The sequence below is a fragment of the Podarcis filfolensis genome (genome assembly GCF_964270895.1).
Source record: "Podarcis filfolensis genome assembly, chromosome: 8".
Lineage (NCBI taxonomy): Eukaryota > Metazoa > Chordata > Lepidosauria > Squamata > Lacertidae > Podarcis > Podarcis filfolensis.
Genome location: NC_139611.1, coordinates 1,435,930 through 1,459,791, shown reverse-complemented (window position 1 = coordinate 1,459,791; position 23,862 = coordinate 1,435,930). Strand labels below are relative to the sequence as shown.

The 23,862-nt window shown below is 43.0% G+C and overlaps 1 protein-coding gene across 1 annotated transcript in view; it reads left to right on the top strand.

Moving 5' to 3' along the window:
• KAT6A (lysine acetyltransferase 6A) overlaps positions 1–23,862 on the top strand; it is a 92,066-nt gene that overhangs the window by 42,040 nt on the left and 26,164 nt on the right. The window contains exons 3-9 of the mRNA XM_083629166.1: positions 6,991–7,099; positions 8,907–9,022; positions 10,847–10,928; positions 11,542–11,677; positions 12,788–13,104; positions 13,973–14,091; positions 22,608–22,723. Coding sequence (XP_083485292.1) covers positions 6,991–7,099; positions 8,907–9,022; positions 10,847–10,928; positions 11,542–11,677; positions 12,788–13,104; positions 13,973–14,091; positions 22,608–22,723 — 995 coding nt within the window. The remainder of the gene's footprint in view (positions 1–6,990; positions 7,100–8,906; positions 9,023–10,846; positions 10,929–11,541; positions 11,678–12,787; positions 13,105–13,972; positions 14,092–22,607; positions 22,724–23,862) is intronic.

Below are 23,862 nucleotides of genomic sequence, written 5' to 3'. Positions count from 1 at the left end.
CATGGACTGCAAGAAGATCAAACGCATCCATTCTTAAGGAAATCAGCCCTGAGTGCTCACTGGAAGGGCAGATCCTGAAGCTGAGGATCCAAGACTTTGGCCACCTCATGAGAAGAAAAGACTCCCTGGAGAAGACCCTGATGTTGGGAAAGATGGAGGGCACAAGGAGAAGGGGGCGACAGAGGACGAGATGGTTGAATAGTGTTTTCGAGGTTACCAGCATGAGTTTGACCAAACTGCGGGAGGCAGTGGAGGACAGAGGTGCCTGGCGTGCTCTGGTCCATGGGGTCACGAAGAGTCGGACACGACTAAACAACAACAACAATATATGGTTGGGAGGCAAAATCTGAGAGCTCTTGATAGTGCAGAGCAGATGCAACAGTCCCATGGAAGGACTTCCGGTCAGCGCCAGCAACTGTAATGGCGGATTTCCTCCGATCTCCGGAGGAAATCTGCTTCGTGGAGCCAGGGTTCTACCGCTACGGCGAAGCGGGGACCCGAAAAAAATCACAGGCGGGGAAGCCTGTGAACTGAAGGCTCGGCGGGCTCCATTTGCGTCCCCCCCCGCTGCAAAGGAGCCTTTTTAAAGGCTCCGGAACATACCGGGGGTGAGCGGCGCGGAGCTGAGAGCTGTCTACCCGTCTCCGCGAAGCGAAGCCGCATGCCATGGTTGGAGAGCGCTGACTTCTTCCTTTGAAATTTGGACTAAAAGTAACAACCCGTGAGTATTATGGAAATTGGATATTAAAAATCACCTTTTTTGATTCGGCACGAGCGGGGAAGGCGCAAAGAGGAAGTCCGTCTCCCCCTTTTGTAAACATTTTAAAGCAAGGACTAGATAACTAAGGTTGAAAAGAACATCTTCGTGGGAAGTCAAAAGCAACTAATTTCACGTTTTGGCAGTATAAGTGAATGTGCTGGAGGATAAGAATTAATTTTGAAAGTGGATTGTTACCCCTCCCCCAGGACCCGGGAGCGATCCGCGAGGGAGCCTGTTGGAGAGATTTAAAAGACTTTGACAGCTGTCAAATTAGCTGTCAAAGCTGAGAGGGAAAAAAAAGAGAGAGAACTTTGTTTCTATTGCCTCGGCTGGTCATATTTGTTACATTTAGGTAACAAATTGTCGAAAATCAAGGAAAATAAAGGACTTTTGGATTTACAACTGGAAGGAATACTAAGTAACCAGTACTCCCCTAGAGGGGGCTCTGGGACATTACAGAATGGCTGTAAGTGGAAAAATACAGACGGCACTTGAGAAGATCTTTCGTAGTCTGGGAAAACTTCATGAACAAAGCATTGTTTTGTCTAAAAATGTCATAATATTGAATGAAAAAGCAAACAAACCTGTGGAAATTGGAAGGGACTTGACTCAAGTCTCTGTACCAGAACAAAAAGACTGTGCCCTTGAACTAAAAACTCTTGCAGCTGAACAAGAAAAGGAATTTGAGAAATTTGAAGAAGCTACATATGACAACTTAGAGGGAAAGGAAGGAGGAGCCATAATGCAGCAGAGGATTAAAGAAAGAAGCAAAAAACAAGATCTGGATTACAATTATAAATATGGAGACCTGGCAGGCCAGAGGCCTTTAAAGATGGACTTCAAGGGAAAGACAAATTTGACCAAAGTGGAAGCAGGAGTTTCTGGGACATTTGGACTTAAAAGAAGTAAAAAACAAGATTTGGATTACAATTTTAAATATGGTGGCCTGGCAGGAAGAAGTATGGACCTTAGGGGGACAGAGCTTCTCCGAGATCTGGCGTTTAACACAAAGGACTATCAAAAAAACCGGCAGAGAGGAAAGGAGAGAGACTTAAGGGCCTCGGATGTGAGATCACCAGGCTGATACCAGATGGACTGATGGACAGTGGTTGGAGATTGAAACCGGGAAAAGCGGGGAGTGGGGTTTTGGCTATCCAAAGGCGGTATAAATATATTCTTTTTTTTCTTTCTTGTAAATAATCTGTTTTGCTATTTTAGATTAAAATGGGGAAATCGTGAAATGGAATTGGGGTCGACTTTAGAAAAAGGTATTAAGAATAAGATTTGATGTATTAAGATTGAGATTTATGTTAAAATTGGTTAAACAAAAAGGATTTAAATATAATAAGATAAAATTTGGGGACAGGAACTTGTTGAACTAAAAATTGAATTGGAATACAAGAAGAGGAGATGTGGGGAAGTCAAGGAAAAATGTTATTGAAAGATATATGTTTGTTTTGGGTTTTTTTCTTTTTTTGTGTGTGTTTTGTTTTTTCTTAAACTTTTTGAAAACTTCAATAAATATTTTATAAAAAAAAAAAAACAGTCCCATGGAAGGAAGGTTTCTATTGTTCTCAGCAGTGCAGACTGAGGAGAAAAATACTCATGGCAACCAGCAGAACAGAAGGTGGGAATTAGAGGGTAGGCAGCTGCAGTTCTGAGAGAAATTTAGGGATGATGTTTTGTTTCATTTTATATTTTTATCTCACTACAGATGAATTTTGCCTTCCAAAGTAGGCTCACGTCAACCAAACAATGAGACACAGATCCTGCACTCAGACCTACAGGCCAAACACTATGGAAAGGGGGAGAAAATCAGTTTAACAACCCAGAATAAACAAACATTTATATCCAGCTGATGAAGCCATTCTTCCCTTGCTGGTGGTTTTGGTGTGGTAGAAGTGGTGAAACTGATGGCAGGGGCCAAAGAGTTATCCCTTCCCTTTGTTGTATTCTCAGGGCAACTGTGATTATGTAGATGAGTGTCTGTCAAGATTATATGATGGGAATGTATGTGCTTTTGTTCTTTACTACAGCTCATGAAAGTTTTTATGGTTTGGAAGGCATCCAGGCATAGGCATAGGCATAGTCCCAGGTGTTTGGGACTACAATTCCCATCATCCCTGACCACTGGTCCTGTTAGCTAGGGATGATGGGAATTGTAGTCCCAAACATCTGGAGGGCCAGAGTTGCTTTCTTAAGAGAAGAAAAACAATTTCTTAAGAGCAGAGAAGAGCTTATTAGAGACTAAACATTGTCACTGACATGCTTGCTTGTACATGCTCAAAAGTTGTCTATGCAACTAAAAAGGCTAGATGGCTCTTTTGAAAAGAAAACTAGGATTCTTGATCACATTCACATTGGTGAAAGTAAAAAAAGATAAAGCTATAGTGGGAGAGAAGAAAGAAAGAGGGTAGTTTTCTCATATATTTTTAAAGGACATTGGAAAGACAAATGAACCATCAGTTGGTGCGAAAATAAGCAATGCATTTAATCTATGGAGGTGGGAACTTTTTTACTATTGAATTTTCTCTGACTGAGTATGTTGGGGTGACTGAGAGCTTTCATTCCCCATAGTCAATTAGTATTCAAGGCCTGCATTGTACATATATAAATAATGTTAGTACTAATCACATTTGCTTCCCATTTCTCTCCAAAGAGCTCCAGGTGGAATGCATTAAGTGATACATTTTTTTCTCTGACAAACCCTGTGCAGTAGAATCATAGAATCATCACATCATAGAATTGTAGAGGTGGAAGGTACCCCAAGGGTCATCTAGTCCAACCCCCTGCAATGTAAGAATCTCAACTACAGTATCCATGACAGATGGCCACCCAACCCCTGCTTAAAAGCCTCCAAGAAATGAGAAATGAGAGTTCACAACCTCCCGAGGGAGACCATTCCACTGTTGAACAGCTCTTACTATCAGAAAATTTCTCCTGCTGTTTAGTTGGAATCTCCTTTCTTGTTACTTGAAGCCATTAGTTTTGATTTCTACCCTCCAGAGCAGGAGAAAACAAGCTTGTTCCTTCCTCAATGTAACAGCCCTTGAGATATTTGAAGTTGGCTATCATATCTCCTCAGCCTTCTCTTTTCCAGCTCCTTCAAGTGCTCCTCGTAAGTCTTGGTTTCCTCTTAAATTGTGTTGCCCAGAATTGGACACGGTATTCCAGGTGTGGTCTGACCAAGGCAGAATAGAGTGGTACAGTGGTACCTCGGGTAACAGAGGTTTCAGGTTACAGAGGCTTGAGGTTACAGACTCCGCTAACCTAGAAATAGTACCTCGGGTTAAGAAATTTGCTTCAGGATGAGAATAGAAATTGTGCTACGGCGGCAGCAGGAGGCCCCATTAGCTAAAGTGGTACCTCAGGTTATGAACAGTTTCAGGTTAAGAACGGAACTCCAGAACGAATTAACTGTGGAACTGCTATTACCTTTTCCACATGAAAAAGAAAAACACAAGAAGAGCCTTGCTGGATCAGGCCATCTAGTCTAGCATCCTGTTCTCATAGTGGCCAAGTGGATGTGTGTCAGAGGCACACAAATGGGACATGAGTAGACACTCTCTTACTCAAGAGGCCTACTTTCTCTGATACTAAAAATCATATATAATTGTCACCACTAGTAGCCATTGATAGCCTTACCTTCATGAATTTGTCTACTCCCTTTTAAAAGCTGTCCAAGTCAGTAACCATCGCCATGCCTTGTGCCTACAGATTCCCATAGTTGTGAAGAAGTACTTCCTTTTGTATGTCCTGAATCCTCCAATATCTTCTTTTGATGACCCCACAGGCTTCTAGCATTATGAGAGAGGAGGAAGAGCTTTTCTCTGTCCACTTTCTCCACCGTGTGATAATCTTATACATTTCTGTAATTTACCCCTTTTCACTTCTCTTTTCTCTAAACTAAAAAAGCTCCAAATGTTGTAAATCTGCCTCACGAGGAGGTTGTTCCAGCCTCTTTATTATTTTGGATATCTTCTGCACTTTTTTGAGTTCTACAGTATCTTCTTTGGGGATCATTGATCAGAACTGTGGACCATAGAGTTATATAACAGCATTAAGATTTGGGTGGTTTTATTCTCACTCCTTTTCCTAATGATCCCTAAAATGGAATTTGCCGTTTTCTCAGCTGCTGCACACTGGGTTGATACCTTCACTACAACTCCAGGATCTCATTCTTGGCCAGCCATCACCAATTCAGAACCCATTGCTGTGTATGTTAGGATTTTTTGTCCCCATGTGCATAACTTTGCACTTCCTGACATTTAACTGCATTTGCTTTTTTAGCTCCCATTCCTCCAGTTTGGAGGAGAGCTCCTTTGGGAATTCTTGTTTCTAGAACCCTGATCAATTTGTTGCCACCTCCAGGTTTGACTTTCTCACTTTCCAGCCCAACTCCAGCTTGTCCCAATACAGATCCATGGTTGACCCCCACTTACTATATATTTCTCCAGTGTGGGAGCTGCCCACTTTTTCCTACTCTCAAGTTCCTGTTTGTTGGTTTGTTTTGTCACTAAGGCCTAGGACTTTATGCCTTCTCTCCACTCTTTGCCCCGGTTCCTCCAACTAGCTCAGGCACAGGGCTCTGCCCGTCTGCCGTGAATACTGTTGAAAGGATTCGTTCATTTCCCCATCAGTCTCCTTTTCCTCCCTTAGCACACATTTGACCAAATGTCATCCAAATGTCCAATATCATCCCTAAGCATTTTTCTTGCTTCTAATTTGTTAAATAATGTTTTATTACTAGGCATAATGTTTTTAGTGATGAACTCCTTGAAATTCTTTTTTGTATTTTTTGTTGTCAGCTTTCCTTTATTTTGCCAATGTTTTGTTGCTTTTTGCTGTCATCTCATCTATTTTGTGAAAAACACATTCTTGCCTCTATGTTATTGACTTTGCTTGTTAGCCACACATCCTGTAGACCTTTGTGGCACCTTTCCTGATCTGTGGTATATATTGTATAATTTAACATTCATTATGCTTTTGAATAACCTCATGGCAGTCTGGAGAAATTTAACTTTGCCTTTCTATTTCCTTTCTGCCAATCCCCTCAGTTTTCTCCTTTGAAGTTCTGTGTGACTGTTTGACTTCCTTGGCAGTTGCCCACTTGCCTATAAGTTGAATTTGATAGCATTGTAGTCACTGTTTTCCAGTCTGTACCACAACACTTACATCAGGTCCTGAGTACCACTTAAGATTGTCTCCGTGACCAATACAGGCCCAGCACCTGCAGTCTGCTCTCATTGCAATCACTTGGAACTGGCTTCCTTTGTATATATATCTTCACTGCAGTGCTCTGTGAATTTTTGAGGTAGGGACAGGGACTAGGAGTGGTATTCAATTAAGTTTTACTCAGAGCAGACCCATTGAAATTAATGACCCATTAGTTTCTCTCTGAATAAAGCGTAGTTGTCTAACACCCTAGGGCAGTGTTTGAAATTAGCCAGGTGCCAGTTGCATTTTGCACCTGGCTATCGACCACTTGCAACCAAGTGAAGATGCCTGGGCACCAGGATAGCACCTGACATCACCACCATTTGGAGGTGCATTTCTGATCATCATAGGGTCTTGACTCTTTCCACTCACTCATACCACATGCTGTAGAATTCTATCAGTTATATTTTATCTGCATAATCAGAATGAATTTCTGGAACCAATATGCTTTTTCTGTGTGCAGCCTGAGCAGTAGCAGTAAACAACATTACAGTTAATAGTTATAGGTATTAGTTGTAGCTTGTCTTCACTTACCCCACCCCACTGTCCTTCTCATGGTGGTGAAGAATATTCTTACGTTATTATGTCACCATTAAGAAAGAGAGGTTGGAATAGGCCAATGTACTGTGTAGGTGGGCATGTTCCTGAATCAAGTGACTTTTAAGTTCTCAAAGTTAACCTGACTCAAGGTAGTCGTCTGAGTTAGCCAGATGTTTAACTGAGAATCAATCACAGTCAATCCATCATTTGAAAAACAAGACTTCTGAGCTTTTTTACCCCAAAATGGCAACTAAACATTCTGTTTTGGTGACTGTAACCTTGGTTTAAGGAGCCATTTGGCTCCTTGCTTATATATCTGATTTTCTAACACTGCCCTAGGAAATGAATTGCTTATGTCTCAATACTTTTGACCTGAGTTAGCTATCTCTGCTCTAATGTCTTCATTCAGTATATGTTTTGCAAATATGATATAATTAATGAAAATCTCTATTATTCGTCTCCTTCCCCCACAGCCAGTTGCTGAACCAATCCCAATCTGCAGCTTCTGCCTTGGTACAAAAGAACAAAACCGAGAAAAGAAACCTGAAGAGCTCATTTCTTGTGCTGATTGCGGCAATAGTGGTAGGTGGCTGCCTGCATTTTGGGCAATGAGATCTATTGAATTGGTGACCTGCAAATGCATTCATTGTGCACATTTAACAAGCTAACTTAAAAAAATAAGACCTTTTTAACCCAGCTGGAGAATTGCTTCAAGACTGCTTGTCATGGGCAATATCCACTGTAGTTATACTTCTCCTTATGCTTGGCTATGCTGCTAGGGATTAGTTTTATGTTTTCTGAGGTAATGCTTGGAGCAGTGCAGAAACTTGCAAAACTTAATATGACCAAAGTTCATGTTGGGGCTGAAAAGTTGTGTGGTACAGTGTGGTAAAGTATTTCTTGCTCTAGAGTTTTGCTGCTGAAAGAGAAGTAAAAGAGAAGTTGCTTGGAAAGAAGGTTCATTGTAGGCTGGGAAGACTCTTTGTCTCACAGATACCACCAACAGCTCTATTAAAAAATGAATGCAATGTGCAGGGAATACAATTTGTAAAAATGGCCCCTGCAGATGTGCCCTTTAGCCTGATGCAGCTTTGTTTTTAGCTGCTTGCCTGGTGAGCGTAGGTGGAATTTCACTCAGACAACTGAGTGAGCTACTACAAGAGAAACAGAATGCTCAGGCTGTCCTCTGGCAACCCACCACATTGTGCATGAAAGTTGGTGCTTTGCCTCCTCTCTACCCATTGCAGAAACGAAGTGGGCTTCTGCATGGAGTGCTCTTCACATCTCCTGACAGCCCACATGGTTCCTATGCTGGTCAAGGAGAAATGGAAGCCCCCCTTCCTATCCAGCATAGAAACTATGTGGCTTACTAGCATAGGCATAGAGCATTTCACGCATCCTCTGGCAGTGCACTGGATGCATAGGAGGTTAAGCTCCCTGCCTACCATAGAAACCAAGAGGTTGGAAATGGAGTCAAGAAGGGCTCTACCCTTTCACCATTAGCCCACCATGTTAATGTGTTAGACCAGAGCTTTTCAAACTGTGTGTCGCAGCACATGTCTGTCGGCTGCAGTGTGTAGGTATGTTGCGTGAACGCTGGAAAGGGGTTAGTTTAATCTCCGGTTTGCTAGTAAAACTGAATTACTGTGTCATGAAATGATGCATGTCAAAAAAGTGTGTCACCAACATTAAAAGTTTGGAAAGCTCTGTGCTAGACTCACAGCCAATGAATCTTTTTTGCATTTAACAGAAACATGGTGAGCTGATGACAGTCTGTGTCTCTGTTATGGAACCAGGTTTCTTTAATTGTATGCTGGATACACAGGAAGGAACATTTCCTTTTGTATGTCCAGCACTGAAGTGCAGGAGACTCACTAAGAAAGCAGAGACCTATCTGTGCCTTGGCTGCCACCTACTATGTTGGATGAACTGGACAGGGTTCTGCCTCCTGCGTGTCCAACATAGAAACCCAGTAAGCTCCACTTTTGAATATAAAGGTGTGTTGGCAGGCTGGGGGGGCAGGGCTAATCTACAAAGCTCACCTCATGAACGGCTTCTTTGGCATTATTTGGGCACATCATAATTTCTGCAAGTACTTAAGTACATATTGGAATCATCTTCGGTTAGAACCATTCATGCAATTCCTCAAGGGTTTTGTTTCCTCTTTCCTCTGAATATTGAGTGTTTGGGCAAGAAACCAACTTCCCTTCCAAAAACACATATTGTGGGTTCATCCCAGAGTGCCAAGCACACACGGAACTGCTCTGGCAGAACTGGAGTCTTTTTAAGATGTCAGATGTTAACTGCAATAGAACCTGTATCTTCTGCTCTTCCTGAGCACAGGCTGTTCCTACTTAGTTTAACTGAAATTGTTTTCACCTTGGTGTAGGTCATCCATCCTGCCTGAAGTTCTCCCCAGAGTTAACAGTTCGTGTGAAGGCCTTACGATGGCAGTGCATTGAGTGCAAAACATGCAGTTCCTGTCGAGATCAGGGCAAGAATGCTGTGAGTACCTGGACATTCACCTTCTGGATCATGTTCATATTCTAACTACAGTGGTGCCTCGCAAGACGAAATTAATTCGTTCCGCGAGTCTTTTCGTCTTGCGATGTTTTTCGTCTTGCGAAGCACGGTCTGTCGCAACTGCGCCTCTTCAAGTGGCTTTAGGAAAAAAGTGAACAAACTCGCAAGACGTTTTCATCTTGTGAAACAAGCCCATAGGGAAAATCGTCTAGCGAAGCGACGCAAAAACTGAAAAACCCTTTCGTCTTGCGCGTTTTTCGTTTTGCGAGGCATTCGTCTTGCGGGGCACCACTGTAATTGCATGAGATCCTGCAGTTGGCGGTGAGATTTGACCTTGCCATAGACATGTGCACAGTGCAAATGTCCAGGCTGGACTACTACAGCATGCTGTGCTGGAAAAGTATGTTGAAGTTTTAATTGCTACAAATTGTGCTGGTTCTGCAGAGAGCATTTGTCGTATCTGTTGTGTTGGTTCCCTATTTGCTTCTGAGCCCAGTTCTGGCTGTCAACCTTCAAAGCCCTGAACAGCCTGAGATCTTAGGGGGATCTGCCTTCTCCCCAAAGAGTCTGCTGGTGCTGCTCTGTCTCTCTCCACTTTCTGAGGTTAGGTGGGTTAGTATGCATGACAGGACCTATATGGCCATTGCACCTAGGCTATGTTCTTGCATTTTACTAACAGGTTAAAACTTCCTATTCCAGAAGTGTTTAGTGGAGAGGTCTTGGTTATTCTTCCTACTTAAGATTTGAGTTTATTTGTTTCTACTGCAATTTTCTCTGCAAGCTATTGTTTTTAAAAATAATCTATATTGGTTGCATTTGTGCTCATTTATGCTAATTCAGATGATTTTTAAGCAGAAAAGTAGGGTACAAATATTTTAAAGGAATGTAGGAAGAAAAATTTTGTAAATAGAATAAACAAAATATTCTTTCTGCCTCATTAATTCAGTGTTTATTCCTTTGATTGCATAACGGTTATAGGCAAATATTTATCTAGAAAATATTTAACCAACCTTTCAATAAATTATTACCATAGCGGGAAATTATAGTATTCTATTAATAGAAACAAATAAAGCAGTGAAAACAGTTTGAAACAGCACTTGCAAGTAGTAACTGCTACTCTAACTGGCTGACAGTTAGCTACCGTGCTGTGTTCAAGGGGCCAGTATTGGTGTACAAAGCCTTATACCAGTGGTGTCCAAACTTTTTTCAAAGTAGGGCAGATTTGATGAAATGAAGGGCTGTGGGGGCCGACCAAAGGGCCAACCAAGGTTGTTGACCTTTTTTTGGGATTGAAGTTGTTGAGCTGCTTTTAGGTTTTCAGTTGTTGAGGGGTTTTTTACGATTTTACCCCAAGAAATAAACTGCCACAGGGGCTGGATTAAACCGACTGGCGGGCCCGATTAGGGCTCCCCCAATGGACTTTGGACATGCCTGCCCTATACAGTTTGAGACCAGGATTGCCTCTTTGCCTACATACCCATACATGTGAGCCAGAGTTGAAGCTTCATTAGACTGCCCTGCTGAGGCATGGGCAGCCGCTTGCCCCTCAACAAAGCAGTTTAAAGAAGCCGCCTGCCCACACGGTCCCTCTGCAGTGTGAGGGCCACAGCGTAATTGCAGCTTCTGATTATATATTTCTTGCAGTTTCCCTTCCTCATCCTTGCACAGGCAGGAAGATACCAGTCTGCAGCTGGAATACCCCCTCTCAGCCTAGAATCATAGTGGTTATATTTGATGATAATAGAAGAGAGTGTTCTTGGTCTAAGTGCTTGAATTGCAGTAACTTGAAATTTCTGTGCTTCACAGGATAATATGCTATTTTGTGACTCATGTGATCGTGGCTTTCACATGGAATGTTGTGACCCCCCTCTGACCAGGATGCCAAAAGGTAAGAAAGGGTTAAAAGATGCTGCAGGGGGAGAAACTCACACAAACAACCCTTTTAGCCTTCAAATTATAGATGTCTTTAACAGGCAGAACAGAATAGTAGCATTGGCTTGATTAAGAGTTCTGAATAACTTTACAGATAGTGTTGTAGTGAATAAGAGTGTGAGCTGCGAGATATGAAGAAGACCATGGCTTGAATCTGGCCTTTTCCATGAGCTTACTAGGTTTCCTTAGGGAAACCACAAGTCTGTCAGCCTCAGCTCCTCCTCCTCACCCCCACCCCTCAAAAATCTGCAGTACAGGGTCATAATACTACTACCATATGTTAAAAGTTGGCATAGGGAACTCTATGATTTTGTGATTGCAGAGAATGTATTTGAAGTACTCAAGCAGTACTATATACAGTCCCAGGGAGAGCATTGCTGTTGTGTTCCTGTCCTGCTCATGGGCTTCCCATGAGCATCTGGTTGGGCACTTTGAGAACAGGAGGCTGGACTAGATGGGCCACTTGCGTGCCCAGCAGGGCTATTCTTAGGTTATATAAATAATACGGTATTGTTCTCTGGGACTAACAGATGTTGACATACATTATGATGAGTCTGTTCACTTTACAGGCATGTGGATATGTCAGATATGTCGGCCACGTAAAAAAGGAAGAAAACTTCTACACAAGAAGGCAGCACAGATAAAGCGGCGTTATGCCAACCCAATAGGACGTCCCAAAAACCGATTAAAGAACCAAAATGCAACGTAAGTTTTTCCAAAACTTGGTGGCAGTGGGTACAGTGTGAATATGGATACCTGTGCAGTTCTGTTGTTAGAGATGTTCCATCTTTGTTGGGTTAAATATTTTGCTACGTGTTCTGGAAAGATTATGAGTACTTCTGTCCAAATTTTTAATGCTTTTTGTTTCTGAATGTGACACAAGGCATATCTTTTACTTTGTTGGATTCATTAATTTCCCAGGTTCCTAAAACTCAGCATTTGTTTTGGTTTTCACATTTTTTTTATTTGTAGAAGAAGTCTGTTTACACCTTTCAGTGTAGGCAGTTAGTCCTCAGTAAAAAAACTTCCGGTGCTGATTTCAAGCAGCCCAAGCTTCTACTTAGGAGGTAGATCTCTATGCTAGATAACAACAACGGCCATTCTTGGCTTGCATTCCCACTGAATCTAAAGTAAGCGATGAGCTTCCCTCCTTCAATCAAATAAGTTTGAGCATCCACTTTGCTCTGTTAGCTTGAGGCAATATATAACTATGTTTCTTGCACTACAAACCCTTCTAGCCTCTCAAGTTAGACTGGCAGAATGTTCTGCTGCCATTAGTGGAGTACTCTGTCTCACTTGCTTTTCAAGATTTTTCCACACCCATGAAATCTGGAGGGTGCTTGGATTGTTGCTTTACAGAACACAGGACATGATCCATGTCACTGCTGCTTTTGAATATTTAGATGGCTTCCAATTTTGCTGTAGAGTTCCATGTCAGAAAGGTGTGGGAGGGAAACTATCTGAAGGGTCAAACAAGCCTTGCCATTAGGATCATTATACACTGCTCTTAAACACTTGAGTTCTCGTGGCGTCTTTTTGGTGGGGGGGGGATTAAGTACGTAACTCCTATACACTTAATTTTTATTCAGAATACCAGATTCCTGAGAAATTTGGGAAGGCTCTAGTTCTGTGTACAATTAACCATACAGTAAGCTTCATTGAACAGAGTTGGATTTGCTTCTGAGTAAACTTCCATTAAATTGCACTGCAGGTATCTTTATTGCCCAAGGAAGAATTTGAAATTATCAGCTGGCTAATACCCTGCATAGCTTCTCTTTCTGTAAGTCTCTATTACCCACTTTACTATTTGTTTAGATCAAAAGCCCCCTTCAGCAAAGTTCAGACGGGACCTGGTCGAGGTCGTAAGCGCAAGACTCCCCTATCCAGCCAGTCAACTTGTTCGTCAGAAGGGGGCTATTTGGAGCAAATCGACGGCCTGGAATTCTGCAGAGATGCAAGCACCACCTTGAAATTCAACAAGAAAACCAAAGGGCTCATTGATGGCCTTACCAAATTCTTCACCCCATCCCCTGATGGGCGTAAAGCTCGAGGAGAAGTGGTGGATTACTCTCAGCAGTATAGGATCAGGAGAAAAGACAATAGGAAATCAAGCACTTCAGACTGGCCTACAGGTAGCTAATTGTAGAGGCTATTATCTCTTCTTACTTTTTGGACTTCTAATTTTCAATTTGAGAACAGAGTCTGAAGAAACTTCAACACTTTGTTTTTTTTTTTTTTTTACATTATCATAAATGTTGTTGGGGCACAATACATTCTGCTGAAGGTACTTGGGTGGAAGCAGTAGAATATATATATCTATATATATCTATATATCTATATCTATATCTATATCTATATATATCTATATATCTATATCTATCTATCTATATCTATCTATCTATCTATCTATATATATATATAAATAAAACCACGTACAATTAAAGGGTCATCTTCAAATACACCACAGAACCTTGGCAAAGTGTATATGCTAAAATCATCATAATATATCTTTTCATTTGTGGACAACAGTCCAAGCAGTGGAGGTTAGTGTGTATTATTTTGTGTTTGTTAAGATTGTAAGAATATTCATTTATTTTATTAGACTTACATTGCACCTTTCCTCCAAGGAGCTCAAGGTGGCATATATAGTTCTCCTTCCCATTTTCCTGGCACAACAGCCATGTGAGGTTGGTTTAGACTGAGAACACATTTCCGCAGTCCAGGGGACTATGCCTTCTCCCAAAGCCAAGAAGTATTGGTGGGTGAGAGTGGAATGGTTATACCACTGGAAGAACTGAAGCTGCCAGGTGGTGGGGTGGAAGGGTCTATGTTGGTATGTCACAGTTTAGTCTAAAGGGGTAGCCTGCCATGAACTTCAAAACTTCTTAGTGCAATAAGTGCAATAACCCCTTTTAGATAGTTATTTATCCTGTGACCACCTTACATATTCAGCTGCTTAATTTCAGGAAATTCCATTTGTCGTTATGTGTTCATTTTCAGACAATCAGGATGGCTGGGATGGAAAACAGGAAAATGAAGAATGGCTTCTTGGAGGTCCAGATGTCATGACTGAGAAAGATATGGAGTTGTTCAGAGATATTCAGGAGCAAGCACTGCAGGTAAAATTGAATGAAGCTTGCTTGCAAAGGTATGGTTAGTAGACTCCTACAGAGGTGCGGGTGGCGCTGTGGTCTAAACCACTGAGCCTGGGGCTTGTCGATCGGAAGGTCGGCAGTTCAAATCCCCGCGACAGGGTGAGCTCCTTTTGCTTTGTCCCAGTTCCTGCCCACCTAGCAGTTCAAAGTGCAAGTAGATAATAGGTAACGCTCCAGCAGGGAAGGTAAACGGCGTTTCCGTGTGCTGCTCTGGTTTTGGTGTTCCGTTGCGCCAGAAGCGGCTTAGTCATGCTGGCCACATGACCGGAAAAACTGTCTGTGGACAAATGCTGCCGGCTCCCTCGGCCAGTAAAGCCAGATGAGTGCCGCAACCCCAGAGTCGTTTGTGACTGGACTTAACTGTCAGGGTTCCTTTACCTTTTTACAGGGGTATATTAGTCATAAGATGCATAGTACTGAGAAGATTGAGACAGGTAGTTTACTGAGGATTTTCTGGGAACCAGCCAGTTGATAAGAAGTGATGAGGTGTGATGCTGATGAGAGATAAGCAGGCAGCTCTGAGGCAAACTTAAAATATTATAGCCCAGAAACATGGGGCTGACGAGTGGGGATCGAGGATTGTCCAAGATTGTAAGACTTGCATGCCAAAGCTATACAATAGCTTTGCTTGCTTCAAAACTGAATCAGAGTAAGTCTGTACCTTCCCGTATTGGACATTTCTTCCTCCCTGTTTTAGTGCACATTGAATTCTGCAAGGGCTTGCCCGGCATTTGTGAGGGGAGTTTGCTTGTTGTTCAGTGTTCTGTATAAAGGACATTGGCTTAATGCAGAGGCATGGTAGATTGTTCAATATTCCATGTTTGTGCACATCTGTCTAAGCATGGCCCTTCAGCTCCTGCATGGCTGTATTGGTACAGATACGGTATGTCCTGTTTCAAAACTGCAGGAGAAAGGAGGCTTATAGGTTCTGTTTCTTGGGAGGTGTTGATGACCCTCTGCCTGGAAGAAGACAAATACAAAAGCCAGCAGAACCTTTGGAGTAAGCAGATGAAGAAATGGAAAAGAAAGCTTATTGGTATTTCTGTAACAGGAAGATTCCAAGGTCATATATATCCTTGTGTTGATGGGAATACAGAAACAAAGGCTCATGTGTTGCTAGTATGCCCTTTTTACAAATATTTGCTTAAAGAGGTAATCACCTCATCACCAGTGTTCGGAATTCACTGTGCACCATGCACGTTTGCTATTGGCAAGGGTCCAGTTGCAACTACATGGAGATTTCTGGGCGGCAGGTTGGTGACTGACGTCTCAATCGAGCCAGATGACTCATGTGCAATAAAAGTTGTGAGTCTTGTGCTTCTGCGCGGCTATGCAAATCATGGACCCCTTGCTGGGCACCTTAGTCCTCCATCATCACATCAAGGAAAGTAAATGCAGGGCTGAATACAGATCTATTTGACTGTGCTACAGCCTTTCCACAGGCCACCCAAATGGAACTCACAAACCACAGTTTAAAAACCTCTGCCTTAGTCCATAGTTTACATCTTTTCCATTTCTGCTGCATTTCTCCTCCTTACATGTTGGGACAGTCAAGCAATGTAGTTGAGATCATAGAAGCGTATAATTGTTGGAAGGGATCCTTAGGGTCATCTAGTCCAACCCCCTGGTGAATAGACATTCCGTTGTGGTGGCCATAACCAAGGTTTAAGGTGTCACTTGGCACCTGACTTGTATACCTGAGTTTCTAACACTGCTCATCATTATCTCATCCAGGAGGCTTAGTTGATTATTACATGAGTCTTCTTTTATAGACCAAGATAAGCTGGTGACAGCAAAGACCACAAATATTTTAGCTTCTGCCATTAAAGTAAGGACCACAGTGATGTCCTCTGAAATTGACGCTTTTATATTTAGTTGTGTTTATATAGGTGCACTCTGTGCACAAATTAGAATGGCTGGTGCAAATATATTATTTTTGTAACAGGTTTTTTTTGGTCAGCCAGCTTCAGGCCTTTCAGACAGCACAAACTAGTTAATCTCTGATCAATGTAGACTTCTGATATTTGAAAGTAATTGCTTAGCATATATAGCATGGTGTAAAATCCAGAGTACTTGCTCATGAGTTAGTAAGCAGCCCTACATCTCTTTGCAACTTCTGATAAATATTACTGTTCTCTTTTCTTGCTGATATTGTATATACCGTAACTTTGCAGAGACTTGTGAGTGTGAGTTTGGCAAGGATTGGGTTAAACTCAGCTGAGCTGCTGACGCAGTGCGTATCCAGGTAGAGCAGAGTGCCACACCTGAGCAAATTGGAATACGCTGAGCAGAGGTGCAAGGATGGCTGGCTGAGTTGTTGAAGAGAGACCGTCTGCCGGAGGGAGGGGTCTGTGGCCGGGTGCCACCGTTGTGGGAGTTGGACGTCTGCTTTGATATGGACTTTGAGCTGTTATGATGTGCAAGCAGTTGTACTGGAACTGGGACTCCACCTTTATCTCAGGCATCTATTTGGAGGAGAATTCAGTGGCCAGCCAGAAGGCACAAACATGCAAGGCAGTGCCACAGGTGCAGTCTGAGAGCATCCTTGAAGCATCTCCATGTAAACCAGTGTGGTTCTGTTGGCAACAGACTGTGAGCTGAGTAATTTCAACGCTGTCCTGTCTGGGATTAGCAATTCTAAACTACGCTTTTTGAATTGTGGAGTTTCATAGATACTGTATTGTGTGTCTCTCATTCTTCCATGGAATGATGTGTTCTTAAATTGGCTTCTATCAGGTGGTAGAATTCTTGAGTTTCAGTTTGGGTGATTGAACTTGTGCTACCCATTATACTTGAGGAGCCAATTGCAAGACAGTTTCTAGCATCAAACATGATTTTGATTTGGCTATTGTGTGGTTTTTTCTCTTTTGACTGAGGATATTTTGTATCTTAGGGAAAGTAAATTGGCTGTTGCAGCCTTTCCCTTAGGAAAACCCATCCAATCCCTCAGGTTTTTTTCCTTAAAAAAGAAAAGGGGAAGAAAGAGCCCTGGGACTCAATCAGTGGCGAAGAGATGATGTTTAGAACAGTTGAACTTGCTATTGTGCACACTATTAAGTAACTGAGAGATTTTATTTGTGTATTGCTGTGGAAAGGTACATCAGGTTGTTTTCTGGCATGGCAAGATATGAGGGAAGAACAAAGAGATTTGGTGAATATAGCTGTTTCCTTATTGCTGCTTTGAGATTATTCAAATGTAAAGGTGGAAGAAAAATGGCAAAACAAGAAATGTCTACAAACTTTTGGAGAAAAAATGGTTCTGCCTTAACTTTTGTATAAAAACAGAAGGATTTCCTTGTTGAATTGTACCAAAGGTCCATCATAGTGCAGCATGCTGTTTCTAGCACTGGCCAGCCAGGGGTCTCTATTATTCATGGGAGGAGCCTTCTCCTGGTAGTCAGACATAGGTAAAGGGACCCTGACCATTAAGTCCAGTCGTGGACGACTCAGGTTGCGGCACTCATCTCACTTTACTGTCCAAGGGAGCCGGCGTTTGTCTGCAGACAGCTTCCAGGTCATGTGTCCAGTATGACTAAGCTACTTCTGGTGAACCAGAGCAGCACATGGAAATGCCATTCAGCTTCCCACCGGAGCGGTACCTATTTATCTACTTGCACTTTGACGTCCTTACGAACTGCTAGGTTGGCAGGAGCAGGGACCGGACAACGGGAGCTCACTCCGTCTTGGGGATTTGAACCACTGACTTTTTGATTGGCAAGCCCTAGGCTCAGTGGTTTAGACCCAGCTCTTATCCTAATCCAGCCCTTCCCATATTGATCACCGCCACATGTTTGAACTACAACTACCATAAAGATAGTTTGAGTTCTAAGCATCTGGAAGGGACCAGGATGGAGACCGCTGTCCTTTAAAAATCCCATCAGTATCTCTCATGATAGAGAATTCCAAAGTGCTTTTAGCACAGTTTGGGTAAAGAGTAAATCAGTATGAATATTATTTCAAGACATAAGCTGGTCATCAGTTCCTGTTTAGCACTTTTATGTTCTGAAATTAAATTAGAAATCTTTTCTGCACAGTTACAGGGATAAATTCTCTGTCATTGCAGTCTGTGTTAAGGGTGCATTTTTGGTCACTGAGGCCATTTATTTGGATAAGTTATCTGCTCTATTCTACCCCCAAGGCTCTCCGACAGATGAAAGAATTCCAATCAAATATGCTATGGTTTATAAGACTGAGAATGAGTGTTATACCTGCATGCTCTTTTTTCTCTTGCACTGCACTGAAATACTTTCAGCGTTCGTTAAAACCATTGTTTACTGTTACTTCCAAACTGGGAAACTGGTTAAATCTTAGACTACAAACAAAGTCTGAAAATGCGGTCTGAACGGGGCGGAAACACATGGGCACAATGGTTTTTCTCAGTCGAATAAATCATGGTTTTTTGGGGCCACAGGTATAAATATTTATGAACTGATGGCACCCCATGTTATAATTAAATTATAGGACTGGTGTTCACATCACCAAACCTCATTTTGGAGTGTTATGAGCAAAACTTGTAGTTGGGTGCTCCTTGCCCTCCCTCCAATCCCACAATGCTGCACTGCATGGGGTTACCTTGCAGTTCCAGCCAAACAGAGGCAGACTTTAACTCTAGTTGCCCTCCAAACCCTCCAAACCAGGCATGCAGACTGAGTTAAAGTCCTGCTTGGTAGGGCAAGCACAGGTCCATAGTTTTCCAATTGAAGAATTGGATTACAGTGAGGGGTAGAGGCAGGTGTGTGAGGCTTGTTGAACCACCTAAGTATAGCGTGGGATTGCACTTGAACTGAGCTGTGTGTGAGAGAAAGGAGGAGACTCAGATGCCACTTCCTGCATCTGAGCATTGAAAAGTGCCCTGTAGTTTATAGAAAAACAAAGGGGAAAAGAAATTGCTTTAAGCAAGCGTTTCTGTGTTGGCTAAGCTGACCTAACTGGCCCCCACTGAGGGACTATCTGCACTGACTTCGTAGTGCTGAAGAAATGTGGGTGTGTGCAAAGGGAGGGAAGGTAAGAGATGGACCTTCCATAGTAGATAAAATGCTTTTAGCACTTGTTTAGAACTTGATGTTTCCAAATGTCCTGGGATTTGAAATACTTCTGTCACTAAAAACAGCACTAGGAGCTCAATGTGAACACACACTACAGAACTTACAGGTGTATTAGGATGCAAGACATAATAGTAATATCACCACTAAGCAAGTCTTTTTAATGTATATTAAATACACAATGTAAACTGAGAGAAAAGAGTGTTGGAAGTCTAACCAGCATTTTCTCTCTTCCATTCACTCCTGAGCCTTTGCTTGTAGATGTAATTTGCAAAGCATCCTCAATTCTTCATAGTGTATATAAAGAAGAAAATGTGTCTGGGGAGGGGGTGGATAGAAAGGGAAAGCTATATTTTACCTTATACATGCATGAAAAATAACAATGGAGGCCAGAGGTGTGCAGATTGCCCCAAAGGAAGATAATTTCCTTAAGGGTTGATGGCCATGATTCTTCTTGCAAAACACCTTTGCCATTTTTTTTTAATGAATGATGCCCAACTATGTTGTGCACAAAATAGACCCATTGAAATAAGTGGACATGAAATACTTGATTTCATTGCATCTTCCACTGGATAGCTCCCCATAATCTGGGTATTTCTAGATAGATAGATAATTTATTATGGTCGGAGACCAGCTTATAAAACACACTTGGGGGTACAGTCACAGAAGGAAAACAAACAATTAAAACAATGTACAACAATAAACTACCACAGGGAGTTGACCCAGAGTCACCCATGAAACCGAGTTTGGGGATTTTCTTAACGAACTAGTTTGAGTTGGGAGATGGTCTGCGCCTGCAGACCTGTACACAGAATCTGGCGACCATCCAGGTCGTCTTCTGATCTTTGCCTAACAGGAAAAGGTCAAATTTTTGCGAGGTTAAAATTTTTGCGAGGTTAAAAAGGTCAAATTTTTGTGAGGTTAGCGAGTCTCACCAGTAGGGGATCAATGGTCTTACTACGTGCCTCTTCATAAGAGAGACATCTAAAGAACAAGTGTTCTGGGCTTCCTATCTCCCCCAGTGAACAGGCGCAAGGTCTCTGAGAATATGGGACTTTTTAAAAGGCTCCTTCCAGGACTGGCGAGGGCAGAGCCGAGCTTCTGGCGAGTGTAAAAGCTCTTCTTGCATTTTTAGATACGAGAAAGATGAGATATGCTGCCAGTGCGGCTATCTCTCTCTCGATTTCTCCAATTTTATAGTCGGGGCACCTTGAGCACTCCTGTTGTCTCTCGGTGTCTATAATTCTTTGCCTAACCATTGCTTTTGCCTGGCCCAACCCCAGGCTCAGAAGGGCTTGAGGGGCAAAACCCAGTTTCTGAAGGGTGTTCAGGACTGCAGTCTGCCAGCCTGACTGGAATTGGTCGCAGAAGATCAGTGTGGCTATTCCTCGTGGGAGCAGATTTAGTGTCAGCCATTTGTAGATTGATGTTAGACAGATAGAAGCCTCCACTCTCATCATCCCCGTTTCTAGTCTAACCTATGCGTTTGAAATGCATCTGGGGACTTGGAGGAGAGCTCTAAGGAGTTTGGATTGAACTCTCTCAAGGGGGGAGAAAGCAGAGGAAGGTGGGGCCCAGAAAGGATCCATAAAGGAGCTGTGCCAACATTTTGGCCTTGTATAATTTTAGAGCCGCGGGGACCAAAAAGCCCCCTTGTGCTCTGAAAAATTTAAGGATACAGTTTGCAGTATTTCTATATATTTCTTTTGGTGACACTTTTCTGGTTTGATGTAAATATACTTGAGAGAGAGGTGTTGCATCTTGAGTTTTGAAAACTTACACAAAACAAAACCCTGTTTGTAGGTTTGTAGGTCATCCATTGCCTTTTGTTGCAGTTCCTAACCAGGTTCTGTGCTGTCTATTACAGGTGCACTTGGGATACACGCCTGCCTGCCCCTGCTTCCTTCCCTCCCTTTTGCTTTTTCAGGAGTCACTTATTTCCTTGGATTTATTAAGTGGCTATTACCGTATTTTTTGCTCTATAGGACGCACTTTTCCCCCTCGAAAAATTAAGGGGAAATGTGTGTGCGTCCTATGAAGTGAATGCAGGGTCCTTGTCTTCAGCGATAGCAACGCGAAGCCTCCGATGCGCAGAGGGAGCGCTCCCTCCGCGCTCCGGAGGCTTCGCATTGCTTTCGCTGAAGCCTGGAGAGTGAGAGGCATCGGTGTGCACCAAGCCCTCTTGCTCTCCAGGCTTCAGGGATAGCCGCTTGAAGCCTTCGGAGCGCAGCGCGAGTTCCCTCTGCGTTCCGGAGGCTTCAGGTTCCTTTCGCTGAAGCCAGGAGAGTCTTGCTCTCCCGGTTTCAGCAAAAGGAACCCGAAGCCTGCAGAGCACAATGGGAACTTGCGCTGTGCTCCGAAGGCTTCAGGAATCTTTGAGGCTGGCAGTGGGGGAAAGCAGCGCTTCACCCCACTGCCAGCCCCACAAGCTGGGGGGCAGCAGGAAGGCTGCATGCAGCCTTTGCGCTGCTCCCCGACCTGGTCTTTGAGGCTGGCGGTGGGGGAAAGCAGCGCTTCCCCCCGCCAGCCCCAAAGAGCAGGTCAAAAGGAACCCAAAGCCTCCGGAGCCCAGCGGGAACTCCCGCTGCGCTCCTGAGGCTTCGGGTTGCCTTCACTGAAGGCCTGGAGAGCGAGAGGGGCAGTGCGCAGCGACCCCTCTCGCTCTCCAGGCTTCCAAGGTAGCTGCCTGAAGCCTCCAGAGTGCAGCGGGAACGCCCGCTGCGCTCCGGAGGCTTCAGGTGAACACACCTTGAATGAGCAGAACGCACCTTGTTTTAGAGGGGGAGAACAAGAAAAAAAAATTCTCCCCCTCTCTGCGCAGCGCCCCTTCAGCAAAGCGGCAGGAGAAATGGAAGGGGCTCCGTTTCTCCTGCCGCTTTGCTGAAGGCGCACTGAGCAGAGAGGGGGAGATTTTTTTTTTCTTGTTCTCCCCATCTAAAACAAGGTGCCTCCTATGGTCGGGTGTGTCCTATAGAGCGAAAAATATGGTGATTCCTTTAGATTACTCTTAACATGCAAGCATAATGCTAAGACGGATTGGACTAGCATTTTTACTAGCACACCTGGCTTTATATTTTTCTTGCTTTGTGAATTACAGTGGTACCTCGGGTTACATACGCTTCAGGTTACAGACTAACCCAGAAATAACCCAGAAATAGTACCTAGGGTTAAGAACTTTGCTTCAGGATGAGAATAGAAATTGTGCTACGGCGGCAGCAGGAGGCCTCACTAGCTAAAGTGGTACCTCAGGTTAAGAACAGTTTCAGGTTAAGAATGGACCACCGGAGCGAATTAAGTTCTTAACCCCGAGGTACCACTGTAGTTCAGTGGAAGAAAACTGTGCTATCACAAAGCTTTTCCTTCTTTCCTGGATTGCTGGATCTGTTAAGTAGTGCTTTTGTTGTTGTTAACTTGGAGAGATATTTGTTTCTTTTACAGAAAGTAGGAGTAACAGGAGCCCCTGATCCACAAGTCCGCTGTCCATCAGTCATCGAGTTTGGGAAATATGAAATCCACACCTGGTATTCCTCTCCATACCCACAAGAGTATTCCAGGTACAACACAGGCCTCCTCTCTATTATACATTTTACATTATGCAGCTGAATGTTTAGCAAGAGTAGGAAATAAAGTGTAACTATGTGTTAAGCCTGACAAGCTCATACTGTAAAGACATGCTCTTCCTTAAAATTAGGACTGGATGTCCTCTGAACAAACCAAATGTGTAACCAAGTTAAATCATGCAATGTATATATTATGTATACAGGTATTTGCTTGTGTAGGATATTTTTTTTAAGGTTGAAGCTATCAAAGAATTAATATATTTTAGTAAGTACTGTGACATTGCGGGGGGGGGGGGGGGAGGAAAGAGCAAAGAGCATGGAAATTTGAGTGTAGTGGCTGGTGTTCAAAAATAGTAGCAAGGATTGGAGACACAGGATTTTGAAACTGCCCGGCCCCCCTCAGATCCTTCTGCCACTGATTTTCTTCTTGAAGTAAAGGCATTGCATTTGCAACTGTGAGAGTTGGCAACTTGTTTTTAAACAAACACAAGCACAGAAATGTCAGCATGTCAAATTGTGCTGGGTTCCTCGTTTCTCTGATCATCTTCACATACAGTATAGGTACAGATCTGCTCTACTTATAACCAAGGAAAACCAGACAATATTTAGTGATAACTGAAAGAAGTATTTAGAATAATCAGAGCTGAGCTTCCTCCTATCTTTGGGATTAACATACTGAAAGACTTTGTTTTATTAAACATTTTGTAGATGTAAGTGTTCTTTATTTTCTGTGCCGTGCAGCAAAGAAACAGAAGAGCGGAATTTCTGTTTTATTGAAATTTGTATGATGGGGAGGGTCATAGCTCAGTGGTACAGCATCTGCTTTGCATACAGGAGGTTCCACGTTTCATCACCAGCATCTCCAGGTTGATTTAGGAAGGCCCCTTGTTTGAAACCCAGGGGAGTGCTGCCAGCCTGTGGAAGTAATACTGAGCTAGATGGGCCAATAGGTCTGACTTGATAATAGGCAGCTTCCTATGTATGTTCCAGTTGCCAGTTGCATAAATTAAGGGGTGGAGGGACAGTACTGGAAAGGGGCCTACGGGGTCCCTTCATATCCAGTGATGGACACCCTTGGTAAACTTTAGGCTAGAAGTAATCCTAAGAGGTCTTTGTTAAGACCCTCAGTCTCA